Raw genomic sequence first — 17839 nt, 5'->3', positions numbered from 1 at the left:
TCTCCGATTGCTTTGGTTTTTGGATATGTTTTAGAGGACCGAAAACTAAGATATACGTGTTTTTTTTATTGCGGCCCGTTTTCATATTTAGGGGGTAAAACCACCCCTCAAAGTTATATGATTTTCAGGTGTTCGTCTACGATAGCTTTGATTTTTGGATAATTATGACGCAAAGGAAATTTATATGAAGTTTTACTCTTCACAATTTTATAAGCCTTATGAACTTTGATGAGTGGTTTCACCCCCTAATCGGAGGCGGACACCTGGGAGACTCTCCTTGTTAGTCCGTTTTTAGTAAACTACCTCTTCATTTTCCCGAAAAAGTGGGTGCCTCAGAACTTTTGCCACCTGAGCCTTTTTCCTTAAATCCTCCACTACACATGATTTTCAATCTTATGTAATTACGCCTACCCCTACTCCTGTGCCGGTCTACGACTAGACGGCTCGTAGAGCACCATGTAGCAGGACGTACATGCACTTCCAAAAGGCGTATTAAATATGAACTTTTTAATTATTGCTGCTACGTGTGTTTCGACAAGTTCGCTGACTTTAGTTACAAGAAATGAACCCAGACCCCAGGCTAGCCATCTGGCGACAAATCGTAAAGCATCGGGTGGATAAGAGTGTTGAGAGAACGAACGATCGGCTGTTTTATGGATCGATTGCTCTTTCCCACTAATCCTTCTTGAGCCTATGCATCAGCACTGTCTGGTCCCTGTCTTCTTGCGTTTGATCTGCGTCACCCCAGCCCCACAGTTCATGGCTGCCGTCACCGGTTCTCTTCACCCTTTTCTGCACCAGGTCTCTGGGTACCACTTTCAGATCGTACGCCCAGCCGATCTTCGCGAAAATGTCAATGAACGCTGTCGTCACAGTGAATCCGTTGTTGCCCAGCTCGGACGTCTTGTAGTCCCACGGGAACACGTGGTGATAATTGTGCCAGCCCTCCCCGAAAGTAAAGACGTTTGCAACCATGTTGTCAGAGGGTTCGATGAACCTGAAATTAGCGATGGGTTCGTTAAAGTAATCGAATTTCCATTGTTAATGCGTGGGTTAGGCTTATCCCTACTTCATGCAAGCTGAAGGATATAAATTTTTAGCATACTAACTTGTCATATGGCCTGTTTCCAAATTTATGGCCCGCAGAATTGATCAGCCACGAGGCGTTCACAAATAAAACAAAACGCAGAATCCCGGGAACGAAGAAAGCATTCGACCACGTTTCGTTCCAGCATAGAACTGGTACAGCAGTTGGTATAATGAAAGCCAGCAAGGGCATCAGGACTATGTAATACCTGTAAACATATTAGAAACGATGTTAAGTCAAATGACAGAATTAGAAATGTAAGAATTTGTAATTAATTAAATATTTACGAAAAACTGTGGCCTATAAAATTACGAAATTCGATTATTGAATTTCCACACATTGAAAATTGATTTTCTTCGAAAATGTTACTCGACTGTCTTACTTTATTTTTCCTCGAAGTATTCCCTTAGGTAGAGAAGTGCAAACCAAAGAACCGAAAATTGTGCCTACCTTTTCTGGAACGCAAGTACGGGGTTTTTCTGCAGATCATTAATATCTATTTCTTTGCCTTTCTCCTTAACGTCCGGATGCCTTCTACACAACACCCAACCAATATGCGCAAAAAAGAATCCTCTCGTTGGATTATGGGGATCTGCATTTGTCTCGCTATATTTATGATGAAGTCTATGATCCCTGGCCCAGTTAATTGCAGAATACTGTAAAAAAAAACAAAGAATTAAATTAAGTGCATTTGATTGGAATTACATTATACTATTGTATATAACATATTTTGTAGAGTTCCTTTCCGCTAACAGAAGTAACGCTTATAGAGTTTAGAAAATACAAAACATATATAATTAAAGGGGTGGGGAGAACATTTACGGTTTCGATTTCAATTTATCCAGAAGATTTGTACTCATTTTTTTTTAACTTTATAAATAATTGATTTTTACATTTCAGATTTATTCGAAATATTCATGTACTCATTTCGGTACATTTCATTACCTACTCGAATTTATTTCAAGTCGATTTACCGACCATACGATAACCAGTTGCTTGCAATTTCGTCTGAACTGTCTATTTAACATTATACAAAATAATTTATTAATTCCAATGATATCGAGAAGATGATAAGTATAACTGACATTTATTATACGACTCGTAACGATTGTAGAACCGATTAAAATAATTTCATAAGGGAAGAATCATGATATTGGGGTTCCATGGAGTATTTCAATTAGGTTGCCTGCCGCCTGATTGATGACCGTCTTTTTGCTCGCTCTTGTGTGACAGGATCATCATATGGTCCATATGACGATCACAAATTTCTTTATGGAAGAATCCGTTCACTTACTTGGAAGGCTATGGTGTTAAGGATCATCAATAGGACCTGGAGCGGCCACTTTGCTTTGTAGGCTTTGTGTGACCATAATCTGTGAGCACCAGCTGTGATTCCTATGCCACTTAATATGTACAGGCTGAGTGCTGCAAGTAACAGAAGCACGAAGAAAATAACATGTGCAATGTTAGTTATGATTACTCAAGTGCAAACCGTTTAAATGTTTCATAGGGTTGTAACGTAATAAGGATACGACGATTTTCACTGAATTATGTTTCAGAACCACATTCATCCTAATATCTGGCGACACCGCCGAACAGAGTCGACGGAAGCCCCCATGCACCCAACAGGTGGTTTCGAAAGCACCCTCTTCCAAGCAAAAAAATTATGTTTTAGTTCAAAGCTCAGTTCAAGCTCAACTGGTTCTAAAACATAATTTTTCGCTAGGAAAAGGGTGCTTTCGAGAGCACCTGTCGGGTATATGGGGGCTTCTTCATTTTCACAAAAAAAAAATTTTTTTTTATAAAATCGGGATTTAAATTTCGGACGAAGCCGAGGTAGCAACGCTAGTTTTCTTTATAAAACAAGTAATTAGCCAGACGAAAGCTGCTCGTATCAATGACACGTCGTTAGAACTGGTTGCACTGGTATTAAATTTGTACTTTAGCATTTCTTCAAAATTTACCATCGAAATATTAATGTTGCTCACCAAAGGCGGCTGTCATCAGTTTGGCGGAAGTGAAGAGGATGTATGCCCCGTAAAGTGCAGCAAGATGAAAGGACCCGTAGATAATCACAGCGGCCCAGATGATGCTCCTCTCGTATTTCTCCTTCGGCGTTTCCATCTTCACATTTTCCTGGGGTGTCTCGTCTTCGAATGGCACGCCCGTCGGGGTACTTGCGACATTTGGCGGCATTGTTGCTTTATTCCAGAAAACAATGGTACACACGCACGCATATTATATTAAACTTTACCATTAACATAAAATGCTACGAGTGATTGAGGCAAATAGTGACCTGGATATTTCATCGAGAAACTGGGGGAATCTAATATTCGTTCACACGTATAATGGAATGTCACAACTATGGAATTCCACTTGTCTTATTTAAATATTTTATATGGACGTATAAAGTTGTTACGAGCCGAGGCAGAGAGCAATTAGATTCGCGGCTTCGAGCGGAGGATTTGTGATTGTTTGAATGTTCGTTAGTAGCGGTGCCTTGATATCACCGGGAGCCGCTAAGAAAAGATAGTTTAGCCTCGTAACTTCATAATGCGATACACCTCGAGGGGTTGAAATGCATTTCTGTGGGTTTGTCTCACACTGGAAATTCAAATATTGACTGGATGCTAATAAAGAAATCTGACTAAGAAATAACAACATATGTTCTATAAGTTCGGTGTTCGCAATTGGTAGAGTTTATTTGACGCTGTACCGAAATCCACCTCTCGGGGTTAACGCACTGAGAAACGCGGGCGTCTCAAAGAAGAATAAGTTTAATTTAAACTAATGCTTAACAGCCATGTTACGTACTGTATGGTTATTCCATATAATTGCTCAAAAGGAAATAGAACGCGACCTCGCCAAGCTTCTGTCTTAAATGATCACCCGAGTATGCATTCGTGGTTCCTTTTATACTACAAAATTGGGCGCAGAAAGCGGTGCGGACATGCGCGTGCCGTCAATTGAATATCAGTTTCCTTGAAAAACCTCGGCTGTATCACACCACTGCAGGATGTGATGACCCTACCGGGTCACGTGCATTCCAAAGAAATTCTGACTGTTTATAAACACGGGACCGGCTGGACGCTGTATTCGCCTTGCGGTCAGCCGAAATGTTCAATCTGTTTCTTTCGTTCCAGTCCTTGCGTGACGTCGAAGCTCATAGCTTACCACATGGCTGAATTTGTCGTGACAGTTGCTTTCATATGGTGTGCCAAAATATATAGTATTTCATTTAATGAACAGAAGGGCACCTTCGTTTCACGGAAAATATTGCGAACTCCAGAAAATTATGCTGGGTATAAAAGCCAGTGAAAGTTGTCCTCTTTCACTGTCTCAAATACTTACAACTTGTTACTGTAATTCACCATTTGAACTGCGTTAAAAATAGTCGAGTTTACATGGTATTTGGTGTCTTTTAATCGGGAAACTGCCAGGAATCCATTTCTGTCACTGGCAGTGAAATTAATTATACACCCCCACATGAAACTTTGATTTCCATATTTCTAAAACTCCGGAAAACTTGCTGTTCATTTGTCACTGATATCTTTAAGGTATAACCCCTTAAAGGGGTTCCTGTTGGAGGCGAGGCGTTGAAATCTAATGCAATAGGCTTACACCCTTCGCGATTTTCGAAACAATGAGATTCGCTAAATTAAATCGGATTTGCCGAAATAAAATTTTGCTATCAAAGCCACGTTGTTGCGACGTTCAGAAATGTCTGTAGGATTTCTATTTGGTCAAAGAAAAGTTTATAAAAATTCATGGAGTCATTTATTGCCTTGAATTTGCCATCAGCAGATTCGCCAGGGGTTTCATAAAAATCCATAATTTATTTTGAATACCATTAATAATTGTGAAATATTGCGCAACTAATGGAAATAGTTCATTATTTTTTGGTGCTTCTGCTAGCAAACAGTAAAACAGATTTTCGATGTCTAAGATATCAATAATGCTTTATATATGTAACGTATGGTCTTAAAACTTTGGTCACAAATGTTTCCATTTTTGTTCTTGCTAAATGCATATTAGTACTAAAGAAGCTCTATTCAAAACCATATCTTAAGTTTACTTAGATTTTATTTAGTTTCCTTAATGTTTTATTATTAACAGTTAATACAAACAGAAAGATGTAAATTGTTTATGCGATGTACGACCTCTTTAAATCCTAATATATTATTAATATAGTATCACTAAGTAACGATTAATCATTTAGAACTGGTTTTGTACGTCTATGTCTGATCTCTAATGAATTTTTCGCCTATGTCTGACATATGAGTGTTCCTTCTACTGTGGCTGACTAAGCATTGATATTCCTACTTGAAATTACTATTACACTATCGTTCATACTACATATTCGCAAATGCCACGGGAACTATCGTGTTAATCACTTTTTGCGAATTTGTTGATATATTTAAAAAAACATTTATGCGATTCTTACACCAAAAATTATTAATTACAGAAACACCGATTTACACGTATTAAATACACTTACGTCAGTTTACTTGAGTTTAATTAATTTTCTTTGTACTTTAAATCTTAGTAAATTACGTTTATTATTTGAATTGATAAAGATGTCTGAAACTTAGTTTATTGGAAACTTAGTGTATAAAGAACTTGATTCGTAACATTAAAAGTAAGGATAAAAATCCAGAAACATATTGTATACATATATTAACAGCTACTTCCTTATAATTTTCTCAAAGTTAGAAGAGTCATCAAAGAAATAAAAATTCAACTGAATCGAAAAAGGCCCGAAGAACGTGGCAGGAGTATATCAGAGGCAGGAGTGGACAAAAATGGAATAAATATTTTTTTATATTCTTCATTTGTGGCAGAATAAAGTGCAATAACTTTTAGACCCATACATTGTATACTTTTTTCTACAAACAGTCATAAAAGTTAGCTATGTTTTCGCGAAATTTGGCGGTGAAGTGCCCTTTAGCCTACGTATCACCACTGTCTGGTCCTTGTCTTCTTGCGTTTGATCTGCGTCACCCCAGCCCCACACTTCATGGCTGCCGTCACCGGTTCTCTTCACTCTTTTCTGCACCAGGTCTCTGGGTACCACTTTCAGATCGTACGCCCAGCCGACTTTCGCAAAGAAGTAAATGAACGCTGCCGTTGTGTCTAATCCGTAGATGCCCAGCTCGGACGTTCTGTAATCCCACGGGAACACGTGGTGGTAATTGTGCCAGCCCTCACCGAAAATGAAGACGTTTGTAAGCATGTTGTTAGAGGGTTCGATGAACCTGAAATTAGCGATGAGTTCGTTAAAGTAGCGCTACTTTTCTATTGTCCCTGTTATACATATATTTGAAGAGAGAAAAATGTTCGATTAATCGAACCGCCAAGCTGGAATTCGTCGCTCGATGATCCTCCTAATACAGCGTTTCCCAAATGTTAATATCAAGTGTAATAAAGCGATTTGTGGCAGCAGAGCGTGTCGCCGTCACTTTGCATCGTTGTGAAGCTCCCGCCAAAAGGAATAGAACACTAATTGTAAGTACTACCCTTCTCAACTTGAATCAAGCTGCGTGATCAGATTCCAGAAAAATCGATAAGTTTAAATAACACATGAAGAAATAACAAAATCAGTTTTCCTGTAAATTTGTGTGTGAGAGCTATATATCTAAATAGTAAATAAGGATAAATTGCAATTTAGATTTTTGCATTGTGAAAGAGTGATTATATTTATCTCTTACTCGACTAAACGCATATTAAAAAGATAATAACTTAAACATTGTTAATGCGAGTTACTTCATGCGAGCTGAATGATATAAATTTCAAGCCATACTAACTTGTCGTATGGTCTGTTTCCAAATGTATGGCCTGCAGAATTGACCAACCACACGGCGTTCCAGAAGGAAACAGAACGCAGTATCCCGGGAACGAAGAAAGCATTCGACCACGTTTCGTCCCAGCATAGAACTGGTACAATAGTTGGTATAAAGTAACACAACAGGGGCATCAGGACTATGTAATACCTGTAAACGCATTAGGAAAGCTGTTAAGTCAAATAACAGTTTATATCTCGCATGAAAGCTAAATATAGCGGTGGATAAAAGTGTTTGCATGCCGCCAAAGCTAAAATAATATGTGTTAGAATTTGACTTAATATTATTATTACACTTATGATCGCGGAATTCGAATATTGTATTTCCACACATTCAGAATTGTTTTTCTTTTACTCGAAATGTTCCCTTAGGTAGAGGAGTACAAACCAAAAAACCGAAGATTGTGCCCACCTCTTCTGGAACGCAAGTAGAGGATTTTTCTTCAGATCATTAATATCGATTCCTTTGCCTTTCTCCTTGACGTCCGGGTGCGTTCTACACATCATCCAACCCATATGCGCATAAAAGAATCCCCTATTTGGGTTATGAGGATCTGCATTTGTGTCGCTATATTTATGATGAAGTCTATGATCCCTGGCCCAGTTAATTACAGACCACTGTCGAAAAAAAATCAGAAAGAATTAAGTTGGGGCTAATTGCATTCTAATTATTCTATATAAACATCGAAGACAACTCATTGATTGATGTGTCGCTTAAATTCACTCTTAAAGTGTTTAGAAATGTGGTAGGCAAGGAGAATATTTACGGATTCGATTTTAATTTAACCAGAAGAATTGTACTCCTATTTCTTTTTTATTGTATAAATGATTGACGTTTATTTTTCAGTCCCATTAGAAATATTCGCGTACTTATTTTGGATCGAGTATTCGAGTGTATTTCAAGTCGAATCCTTACTTGGAAGGTGGTGGTTTGAAGGATCATCAACAGGACCTGCAGCGGCCACTTTGCTTTGTAGGCTCTGTGCGACCATAATCTGTGAGCACCAGCTGTGACTCCCATGGCACTTGATATGTATAGGCCGAGTGCTGCAAGCAACAAAAACATGAACAAATGAATATGTGCAAATGTGTTTAAATGTTTCATAGAGTTGTAACGTATTCAATAATAAGGATAGGCCTAGACTGATAGAGACCGTCACCCTGTTTAGGAATAGAACAATTTCGAAAGTAGAATTTATATTAACGACTCAGTGCGAGCCAACATGATGAAATTTTCCGACATTTTCTATTTGCTACGTCTGTATATATCGTATTCAATCCCTTCAATAATCTTTTTTAGAAATAGGTACGAAGTATTTTGCATAGCCTAATAATTTCAGGTATAACTGTTCCCCAGGTATTCTGAGCTGATCCCAGGGAAAAATAAGAACTGTCAGCGAAACTTGGAAACTGATCCTGATTCTTCCTTAAGACACTAACACGAAAATCTAAGAGCAACTTCAGGTGGATAATCTTACGCCTCGTTATTCTAGATCTAGATGATTTATAATCAATTTTTTATAAAACATGTAATTAACCCAACGTAAAGTACTCGTATCAATGACACTTCGTTAGAGTTCGTTCCACTGATAGTCGGTTTGTACTTTAACATTCCTTTAAACGTTACCATCGAAATATTAATGTCGCTCACCGAAGGCGGCTGTCATCAATTTGGCGGAAGTGCAGAGGAGATATACTCCGTAAAGTGCAGCAAGATGAAAGGACCCGTAGATAATCACGGCGGCCCAGATGATGCTCCTCTCGTATTTCTCTTTCGGCGTATCCATCACTCCATCACTATATGTCGCCATTCTTGCTTTATTCCTGAGGACATACGTACGGAAAAATGTTACACCCCAGGCTTACTTTACTTTTATTCGAAATATTCTCTTGTCTCAGTTATATCAAGAATTATGCATCACTCCTCCCAATATAGCACCGCGCAGATAATAACGAACTGATTACTAAAAACCGTGCCCCTAAAAAAAAATTAAACAATCGCTCCAAGTTTTAACAGTTATTTTATGTCCGATTAATAAAAGATCTGGAGGATCATATATTTTTGAACTGATAATTAAAGGTGAAATATAAAAGTTAGGAATATATTTTTAATTAGCAGATAAAGTGCTCCGAATTGCACTTTGCGACACACTTGCGATCAGTTGATGGGTCGACGACGAAGTTTCTTTAGAACATGGAATTAACTGAACGTAAACTACTCGTATCAATGACACTTCGTTAGAATTAATTCCACTGTTAGCCCAGTTTCTACTTCGACATTTCTTCAAAATTATCATCGAAATATTAATGTCGCTCACCAAAGGCGGCTATCAGTTTGGTGGAAGTGACAAGGAGGTATACTCCGTAAAGTGCTGCAAGATGAAAGTACGTGAGGGAAATCACCATGATCCGGGTGAAGCGCCTCTCGTACCTATTCCTCTTTCGGCGTTTCCATCACTACATTTTCCTGGAGCATATCGTCTTCGAATAGCACACCCCTCGGGGTGCTTGTGACATTTGGCACCGTTGTTGCTTTATTCCTGAAAATAAACGTACACACGCAAGCACATTATATTAAACTTTTTCCTTTAACGTACGATGCTAGGAGTGATTGAGAAAAGGTAGCGACGTGAATATTTCGCCCTGAAACTAGAGGAATGTAATATTTGTTCCATTTTTGTTCCATAGAATGTCACAACTATAGATTAAATATTTTCTACGAACGCCAGTTTTCTTATTTAAAAATTTTATTTGGACGTATAAAGTTGTTACGAGCCAATGCAGGGGGCAATGAGATTGGCTGCGATCAGAGGGTTTATGGTTACTTTAGAGTTTATTAGTAGCGGTGCCTGGTTATCAACGGGAGCCGCTAGGAAAAGTTAGTTTAGTCTGAGGAATGCGCGGGTCTAAAAGTGGAATAAGTTTAAAGTAATGCCTGACAACCATGTTACGTACTGTATGGTTATTCCATATAATTGCTCAAAAGGGATTAGAACGCGACCTCGCTAAACTTCCGTCTTCTAAGCGCGCTAAACATCAAATGAACACCCGAGTATGCATTCGTGGTTCCTTTTATACTACAAAATTGGGCGTAGAAAGCGGTGCGGACATGCGCGTGCCTTCAATTTAATATCAGTTTCCTTGAGAAACCTCGGCTGCGTCACACCACTGCAGGATGTGATGACCCTGCCGGGTCATGTGCATTCCAGAAAAATTCGGACTGTTTATAAACACCGCGAAATTTTCAAGCGAGCGATGATATTGAATTTCTAAAGGAACCCAATGCCGGTGGCATTGAATGTTAACGAATCAAAGGTGCATGTAAATAAGTTAAAGTTAGCTTGCATAGGGGTGGGTCCGGTTTAAAACTTGTATGTGGAAGAAGAAGGGTTTTTTGTTGCGTTAGACTTGTCCTATTCGTTGAAATGTATTTTTATTTGTAATTGCATGCGTCTTGTTTTAATCAAAATACCTTTTTTTAATAAGGGTGGAGATGGTGTTGTATTATCGTCAGAGTAAGAACTATAAGGGCGCGAAGTTTGAATTGAATGTATACATGGTTGAATGTAGTAGGAAAAGGAATTAGGGTGAAATTTTGCACCCGGTAATAAAAATAAAACATTGCAATGTAATTACTATGTAGCATGTAACTAAAGTTGTATACTATTTATTTTAACAGATATTCGTTTCAATACCGCGGGCCTTGCAGAAGTACAGGTGGAAAGTACCAAACAACGAGACGCGCAACTTTCGTATTAATAACAATAAGCCACGGTGTCGTCATTCATCAAGAATTATTCATTATTAATTCGTTTCCGAGGGAAAACATACGTTTTAAGTTACAGCACCAGTGGTGCGCTGCGATAAAATCCGCGCGCACCGTCAGTGACGTTTTCTGGCCGGGACAGTCGGTTAGATCAAATCTAAAGTCCTCTGGGGAGACAACCACAAGCGCCGTGTGCCCTCTACTGGCATTTGCATGACTTTACACTTTCAGCAACAGCCCGTAGATGGCGGATATATCGACATATGTGAGAAATTAAAAAGTGTAATTAGAGTATAATTAAAACAAAAGGAAAATCGCCACACTGGGATTTGAACTCTCGACCTCGTGATTGTGACTCATGCGCTCGGGTTCTGGAAATGAGGAATGTTGGCGAATAGAGCCGAGCAGACAACCGACACGGGCAGGAGTAGGGATATGTTTGTTTGTACTGCGATAAGAGGAAAGTGGGTGAGGTTGGTGCATATATGCATATGTAGAACGGCGGAAGACTAATCGCACGTCACTCAGCTGCAGCGGTTTTCGGTAACACGAATTAGATCGTTAAGGAAAAAATCAAACTGTGAAAAAGGTTTGCAAGTTAATAATTTTCAAATTTTTATTTTACTGAGATATTAAGGATGTTGTTCCGAATGGCCACAGTGGTCGATCGACACGTGGTTTGACGGGAGGAGTGGGAAAGCTGTGTGGGCCCGAAATCTAAAATTGAGGGGCCCAGTGGAAAACAGGCCCATGTCACCGTTTCATGATTTTTTTATGATTCTTTTACCTCAAAATTGTCGTAGGGTAAACCAACCAGTGAATGACCGAATTGTTGAATCTATGGACCTTTGAGATTAATACTCGAATATATTTATGTATAACAACAAAACAACTGTTGAAATTGCATTTAAATTTATTTTTCTTGAAATTTCTATAAAAAATATAGGATATTAAAAGTGCAACTATACTCCATTTATAAACATATAATAATGTTTAAATTTATAATTGACATGGAGCACCCTACATATACTGAGGCTGCTATCGCTATTATATTATCGGCTATTCCACACTTGACAACTACTACAACGAAAACAGTTGACTAATAGGGTTTGTATAGGCGGACTTCAATGCATTGTACTCAAAGTGTTTTTACTAATATGTATCTCGGAAACTAATATATACCCGAAACTACAATTTTAGTTTTAGGGTCCACATACCACCCTCCCGCCCATCCTCGTGTCGATCACCCACTGTGGCCACGCGAAAGTACAGCTGAAACCAACAAATATTGTTTATATTCCATAATGCATTGATTTTTTTTAGCGAATAGATAATAGTGTTTGTAAGAAAGTCCGATGTACGCGAATTTGAATTGCGTCCCTGAACGTTGGCCTACCGTTCGGAAAAACAAACGCTGGGACCGTCCGTGGGGGAAAGTTGAGGAACTCCCAGACGTCATGGCAGCGTCGCAGAAGCAGAGTTGGGCAAAAAGTATATCTAAATAAAAATTTCAAATAACGAATAAAAGATAAAAAAAATCTTATTCCTTATTCGAGGCACGAATAATCAATGTTATCTTTATTCGAACAGCAACGAATGCGAATGAGCTTATTTTCTATGAGAGTTTATCCGACGAATAAAAATAATTTTTTTATTCGAAGAGAGTTTCATCCATTGCGTGGAATAAATTTTTCATCCGTAGCTTTATCCTTTATTCGAAGCCATCGAATAAAATTCGTCAGCGTTGGTGTGTTTATTCAAGCCACCGAGCGTCGAGCCCGGCCGAACAGTGAGCGCCGCACAGAGGACCAGCGGCGCGCGGTATCCTGGGGCTTTCGAGACTGATCCATGCGTTATCTTACAATGAAGTTTTCCCAATGTATGTAAACGTAGTAGTATGTAAACATAATACAAAAGCGGAAAATCTTCACCAAGCCGCTGACTTGTAAAGAAATCCACAAAATGTACGCATGTCCCGAGCGTTCGAAAGGGTATATCCCCTTAAGACGTCTGAAGACGAATGAATTTTACATCTTTTAAAATGCAACGGTTTCCTTGCCGTTGTTTTGCATATCTTCATTCGTTCAGAGACAATGTCTTGACAGTTTAACCCATTCGAGTGTCTAGAATGCATGCGACCCGGGGGGTCGTCGCTTCCTGCAGTTTTGTGACGCAGCTGAAGTTTTCCCCATAAAACTGATATTTAATTGGCCCGCCTGTCCCCACCACATTCTAAGTTCAATTTTCTAGCATAAAACGCTAGTTTAGTGCGCTTAAAAGCCAGAGGCTTAGCAAGATCGGGGTCCATTCCCATTTGAGTAATTGCACAGAAGAACCATACGGTACGTAACAATTGCTGCTGGCATTAGTTCAAACATATTCCCCCTTGGACCCCCGAATTTTTCAGTGCATCAAACCCGAGAGGTGGACTTCAGTACCGCGACAAATACACTCTACCAATTGTAAAGACCGAGCTCGTAGAATATACGTTTCTTACACATACGTTCTAACTTCGTTAGAAACCAACCAATATTTCAATTTTCCAGTGCGAGATAAACCCACAGAGATACATCTGAACCGCTGGAGGTGTATCACGTTAAGGAATCACGAGGCTAAGCTAACTTTTCCTAATGAATCTCATAGACAAATCTCCCTGTCACTACTTTTCCCAGTAACTCGTAGGCTTGTGCGTTAACGAAGAAGTTCAATTTACTGTGTGCACGTTTGTTTTGCAGAAATTAAGCAAGATGCCGCCATATGTGACAAATACCTCGACCGGTGTGCTGTTCGAAGACGATACGCTCGAGGAAAATGTAGCGATCGAAACGCCGAAAGAGAAATACGAGGTCCGCATCGTCTGGAAGAACGTGATTGGCTTCGCGTACCTACATCTTGCAGCACTTTATGGACTATACCTCGCCTTCACTTCCGCAAAATTGATAACAGTCGTCATTGGTGAGCGACATTGACACGTGTAATTTACGTTGGGTTAATTGCATGTCCTATAGAAGTTTGATGAGAAATCATCTCGATCTAGGATAAGGAGGCGTAAGATTATCCAACCGTTGTGACGCGTAGATTTTCGTGTCACTGTCTCAAGGAAGAATCAGTGTCGGGTCCTCGATTTCAATGACAGTTATTATGCAACTTTCTGTGCAAGTAGAAAATTGCAGAATGTTCTTTTTCGTGGAATATATCGAGAACGGTGAGAGATATCTAAAATAAGTTTAAACAAAAGTTGCATCTTTCTTTATGTCCACAAAACTGCGCAGAAGTAATTATCGAATTAAGGATTGATGTTGGGGATAACTTGAGAAGTTTGGATTTTTCTATAATTATTTTTACGTCCATTTTCTTAGGCACGCAACCATTACTAAGGCCCGGTGCGGACGAGCGGTTTGCGGCAGTTTGCCGTCGCGGCAACCTTCCGCGCGCGTTTTAGCAGAACATAAATTTATATGATGCTAAGTTTTGCGGCTACTAAGCGGTATGTTAACGTTCGTTTCGGCGAACGCACGTATTGCTTCACCGCGAACGAACGCAGCGGCAAATTGCCGCAAACCGCTCGCCTGCACCGGGCCTTGCGGTACATGAGTCACGGTTGTTGATTTTAGAGTGAAAAGGGAAAACTTCTTTTTAGAATTTAGGCTGTAGCGATGTGTACCTATGTATCTGCAGCTTATATTGTTTTCTTCATGCTTTTTTTTATTTGCAGTAGTCATCACGCACTTGATCAGTGGCATGGGAATCACAGCTGGTGCTCACAGATTATGGTCACACAAAGCCTACAAAGCAAAGTGGCCGCTCCAGGTCATATTGATGATCCTTAACACCATAGCCTTCCAAGTAAGCGAACGGATTCGACTTGAAATACACTCGGATACTCGATCCAAAATAAGTACGCGAATATTTCTAATGGGACTGAAAAATAAACGTCAATCATTTATAAAATGAAAAAGAAATAGCTCCTTGCCTACCACATTTCTAAATACTTTAAGAGTTTCTCCTGATTGCCGAAAGAAACTCCATGAAGTATCAATGTAACTCAGTCAAAATTTAAGCGACACATCAATGAGCTGCCTTCGATGTTTATATAGAATAATTAGAGTGTAATTAGCCCTGATTTAATTATGTCTGATTCTTTTTCGGCAGGATGCTATAATTGAGTGGGCCAGGGATCATAGAGTTCATCATAAATATACCGAGACAAATGCAGATCCTTCTAACGCAAAGAGAGGATTCTTTTTTGCACATGCTGGTTGGCTAATGTGTAAAAAACACCCGGATGTGAAGGAGAAAGGCAAAGGAGTCGATATTAGTGATCTGGAGAAAAACCCGGTACTTGTGTTCCAGAAAAGGTAGGATCGTTTTTTCATCAACTTCATGCATATGTTTGGTAACTGCACAAGAAAGATGATTTCCATGGGTTAAATCTTAATCTTTCTGATGCTGTGGATGCATATCCGCGTTCAGTGTGTGCGAGGGACGCATATAGCAACTGGAGGATTTCCGCATGTGGCACTAAAAGGATTAAGAAGCTCACGAACGAGTTTGGAAATTGATTAAAAATGTGACATACAGTGGATGAAAATGATATTTGTACAGTAGGGTAGCTATATCGAAAGAAATTATAATTGCCAAACGAGTAATTTTATTAGTGGAGGGACTGTTTAAGTCTTTGTTGGGGGCACCGTTTTTAGTGAACACTTCTTTATTGTCTGAACGGCGCTATACAGATAGGAGAGTAAAAGCTTTAACTCTCGCATTTCTTTCAAATTCTAACACATACATATTATTTCAGCTTGGCTGACGTGCAAACAGTTTTATCCTCCACTATATTTAGCTTTTGTGTAAGAAATAAATTGTTATTTAACTTAACATCTTTCCTAATCTGTTTACAGGTATTACATGGTCCTGATGCCCCTGTTGTGTTTCGTTATGCCAACTGTTGTACCAGTTCTATGCTGGAACGAGACATGGTCGAATGGTTTCTACGTTCTCGCGGTTATGCGTTATATTATCACACTGAACGCCACGTGGTTGGTCAATTCTGTAGCCCATCTCTATGGGAACAAACCATATGACAAGTTAGTATCGCTTAAAATTTATATCATTCAATTTGCATGAAGTACGGATAAGCCTAACCGACGCATTTACAATTTTTAAGTTTTTTTTTTTTAATATGCGTCTGCTACTGAATTAACCAGACAAATTAACAAAAAATGCCATTTTTCCATGTTTTATTTAAAAGTATCGATTTTTCTGGTATCTGAGTAGGTACCTACATTCCTTATAACAAATTGCATAACATTGCCATTCAAACCGTTTTTACACATCTAACAGTTTTCGAGGTAATCGAGCATATAAGTTTCTTGCCCCAACTTCGAGGGCTGTTTTCACCCCTTTCGCATGGATGATGGCAGCTAAAAAGACTGCTTTCTTGCAAATCCATATTAAAATCGGCGATTGTCACTTACGGATGTTCCATTGTTAGATTATGTAGTATCCCAATGTTTACCTTCTTAAAGTTTTAGGAGATAAGTTCAAGCAGGCATACTTGCGTTGAAATTGAGTAGCACATTGCAATATTGAAATTTAAATATTTCCTAAACAAATAGTTTAGCTGAATAAATAGCTTAATACTTTCGCGTACGAAATGGTGAGCTGGATCGCTGGGTCTATTAAAAAATAAATGATTCCATTTAAAAGAACAAACGAGAGGTTTTTCTACTATTCAACTCCTTTTGGCGAGAACTTTACAACAGTCTGCAGGAATGCCGGCACTTTCTGTCGCTGCGGAGTTTAATTTTAACATTTGAGAAACACTGTCTTAGAAGGATCATTCTAATTTGCATATGTATAGCAGAGACAATAGAAATGTCGCGCTACTTTAACGAACAAATCGTTAATTTCAGGTATATGAATCCCTCTGAAAACATGTGTGTAACCATCGCGACAGGGGGGGAGGGCTGGCACAATTACCACCACGTGTTCCCGTGGGACTACAAAGCGGCCGAGCTGGGCAACTTTAAATTCAACTTCACGACAGGGTTCATTGACTTCTTCGCGATGTTTGGCTGGGCGTACGATATGAAAGTGGTACCTAGAGACGTAGTGCAGAAAAGAGTAGAAAGAACCGGTGACGGCAGCCATAGGTTGTGGGGCTGGGGTGACAGAGATCAGACGCAAGAAGACAGGGACCAGACAATGGTGATGCATAGCCTTAAGAAGAATTAGTAGAATACAGCAATCGACCCATGAAGCAGCCGATCGTTTGTTCTCCAAGTCCAACGATGGTTGTTCGATCTCCAACTTTCTTATTCCACCCGCTACTATAGAATTTGTCGCCAGATGCCCAGCCTGGATTCATTTCTTGTAACGGAGGCCACCGAACTTGTCAAAACACACGTAGCAGCAATAAACTCACGATGGCAACAGTTAAGGTACAATTGTAGCAACAGCAACTACAATTGTTGATTCGATAATTGCATTGGCGGGTTAAGGCGCTGTACCGGTCTAGAACCCATAAAAATGGGTGATATTTAGGAATTAATTATAGGAAAACTACTTTATATAATTTAATGGGACTTTTTGCATTGTATTAAGGATGTCTGAAACTATAGAAATAAATTTTTTGTTATGTAATTAACCATTGCAGACGGCACTGGAGAGTCATTAAAGTTGTCAAAAAATTCGTCCCAAACGATGGAACCTGTAGCACCTAAACCATTGGTCTGAAATAAAAACAATGCCAGATTCTCGCTCGTGGAATTAGCAGTAAAAATGACAAAAATTGTCATTTTTGAGAAAATAACGACACTTGAAGTTTGAAATCACTTCTTCCCTATATTCTTCGCCCTTTCAATGGCTTCAAAAATGACAAATTTTCATTTTTTTAAATTCGCCTGGTTTCTCCACGAGCCAGAAGTATATTCTTCCAAATACAAAAAGTTTCAGTCGAATGGGATAATAACTTTTCGAGATATAGGTTCCACCGATTTTAAGAACACTGTTTCGAGAAAAACGCGTTTAAAGTTTTACGTGAGCGTCGAGTGGCCGGGTGTTACCCATGCATTTGTCACTACTCAACTGCCTATAACTTCGAGAATTTTGCGAATTCCGAAAAAAACCTATTAAACACGTATTC

The 17839-nt window shown here is 39.2% G+C and overlaps 2 protein-coding genes across 5 annotated transcripts; one reads left to right on the top strand and one right to left on the bottom strand.

Annotated features, from left to right (window-relative positions):
* Positions 1-674: 674 nt before the first annotated feature.
* On the bottom strand, positions 675-8785 carry LOC143371753 (acyl-CoA Delta-9 desaturase-like). 3 transcript variants are annotated; one of them, XM_076817332.1, is made up of 5 exons: positions 8578-8752; positions 2382-2512; positions 1538-1743; positions 1110-1295; positions 675-997 (listed from the first exon to the last, which is right to left on the bottom strand). In XM_076817332.1, the coding sequence occupies exons 1-5, from the start codon at positions 8735-8737 to the stop codon at positions 676-678; spliced, it is 1005 nt and encodes a 334-aa protein (XP_076673447.1). In that variant the 5' UTR covers positions 8738-8752; the 3' UTR covers position 675. The 3 variants fall into 3 exon arrangements, with proteins under 3 accessions (XP_076673447.1, XP_076673445.1, XP_076673446.1); XM_076817330.1 differs by lacking the exon at positions 8578-8752 and adding an exon at positions 3076-3309; XM_076817331.1 differs by lacking the exons at positions 675-997; positions 1110-1295; positions 1538-1743; positions 2382-2512 and adding exons at positions 5960-6342; positions 6892-7077; positions 7339-7544; positions 7843-7973 and having other exon boundaries at positions 8578-8785.
* Positions 8786-12824: 4039 nt separating this feature from the next.
* On the top strand, positions 12825-17130 carry LOC143371752 (acyl-CoA Delta-9 desaturase-like). Of its 2 annotated transcripts, XM_076817326.1 has the most exons (7): positions 12825-13034; positions 13100-13259; positions 13425-13647; positions 14408-14538; positions 14845-15050; positions 15594-15779; positions 16608-17130. In XM_076817326.1, exons 3-7 carry the CDS (start codon positions 13440-13442, stop codon positions 16927-16929), a joined length of 1053 nt encoding a protein of 350 aa, XP_076673441.1. In that variant the 5' UTR covers positions 12825-13034; positions 13100-13259; positions 13425-13439; the 3' UTR covers positions 16930-17130. The 2 variants fall into 2 exon arrangements, with proteins under 2 accessions (XP_076673441.1, XP_076673444.1); XM_076817329.1 differs by lacking the exon at positions 13100-13259 and having other exon boundaries at positions 13428-13647.
* The last annotated feature ends 709 nt before the right edge of the window (positions 17131-17839 follow it).

This window comes from Andrena cerasifolii, chromosome 7 (assembly GCF_050908995.1).
Source record: "Andrena cerasifolii isolate SP2316 chromosome 7, iyAndCera1_principal, whole genome shotgun sequence".
NCBI classification, from domain to species: Eukaryota; Metazoa; Arthropoda; class Insecta; order Hymenoptera; family Andrenidae; genus Andrena; species Andrena cerasifolii.
The sequence above is the reverse complement of the archived record's forward strand: the minus strand, read 5'-3'. Positions and strand labels throughout refer to the sequence as shown.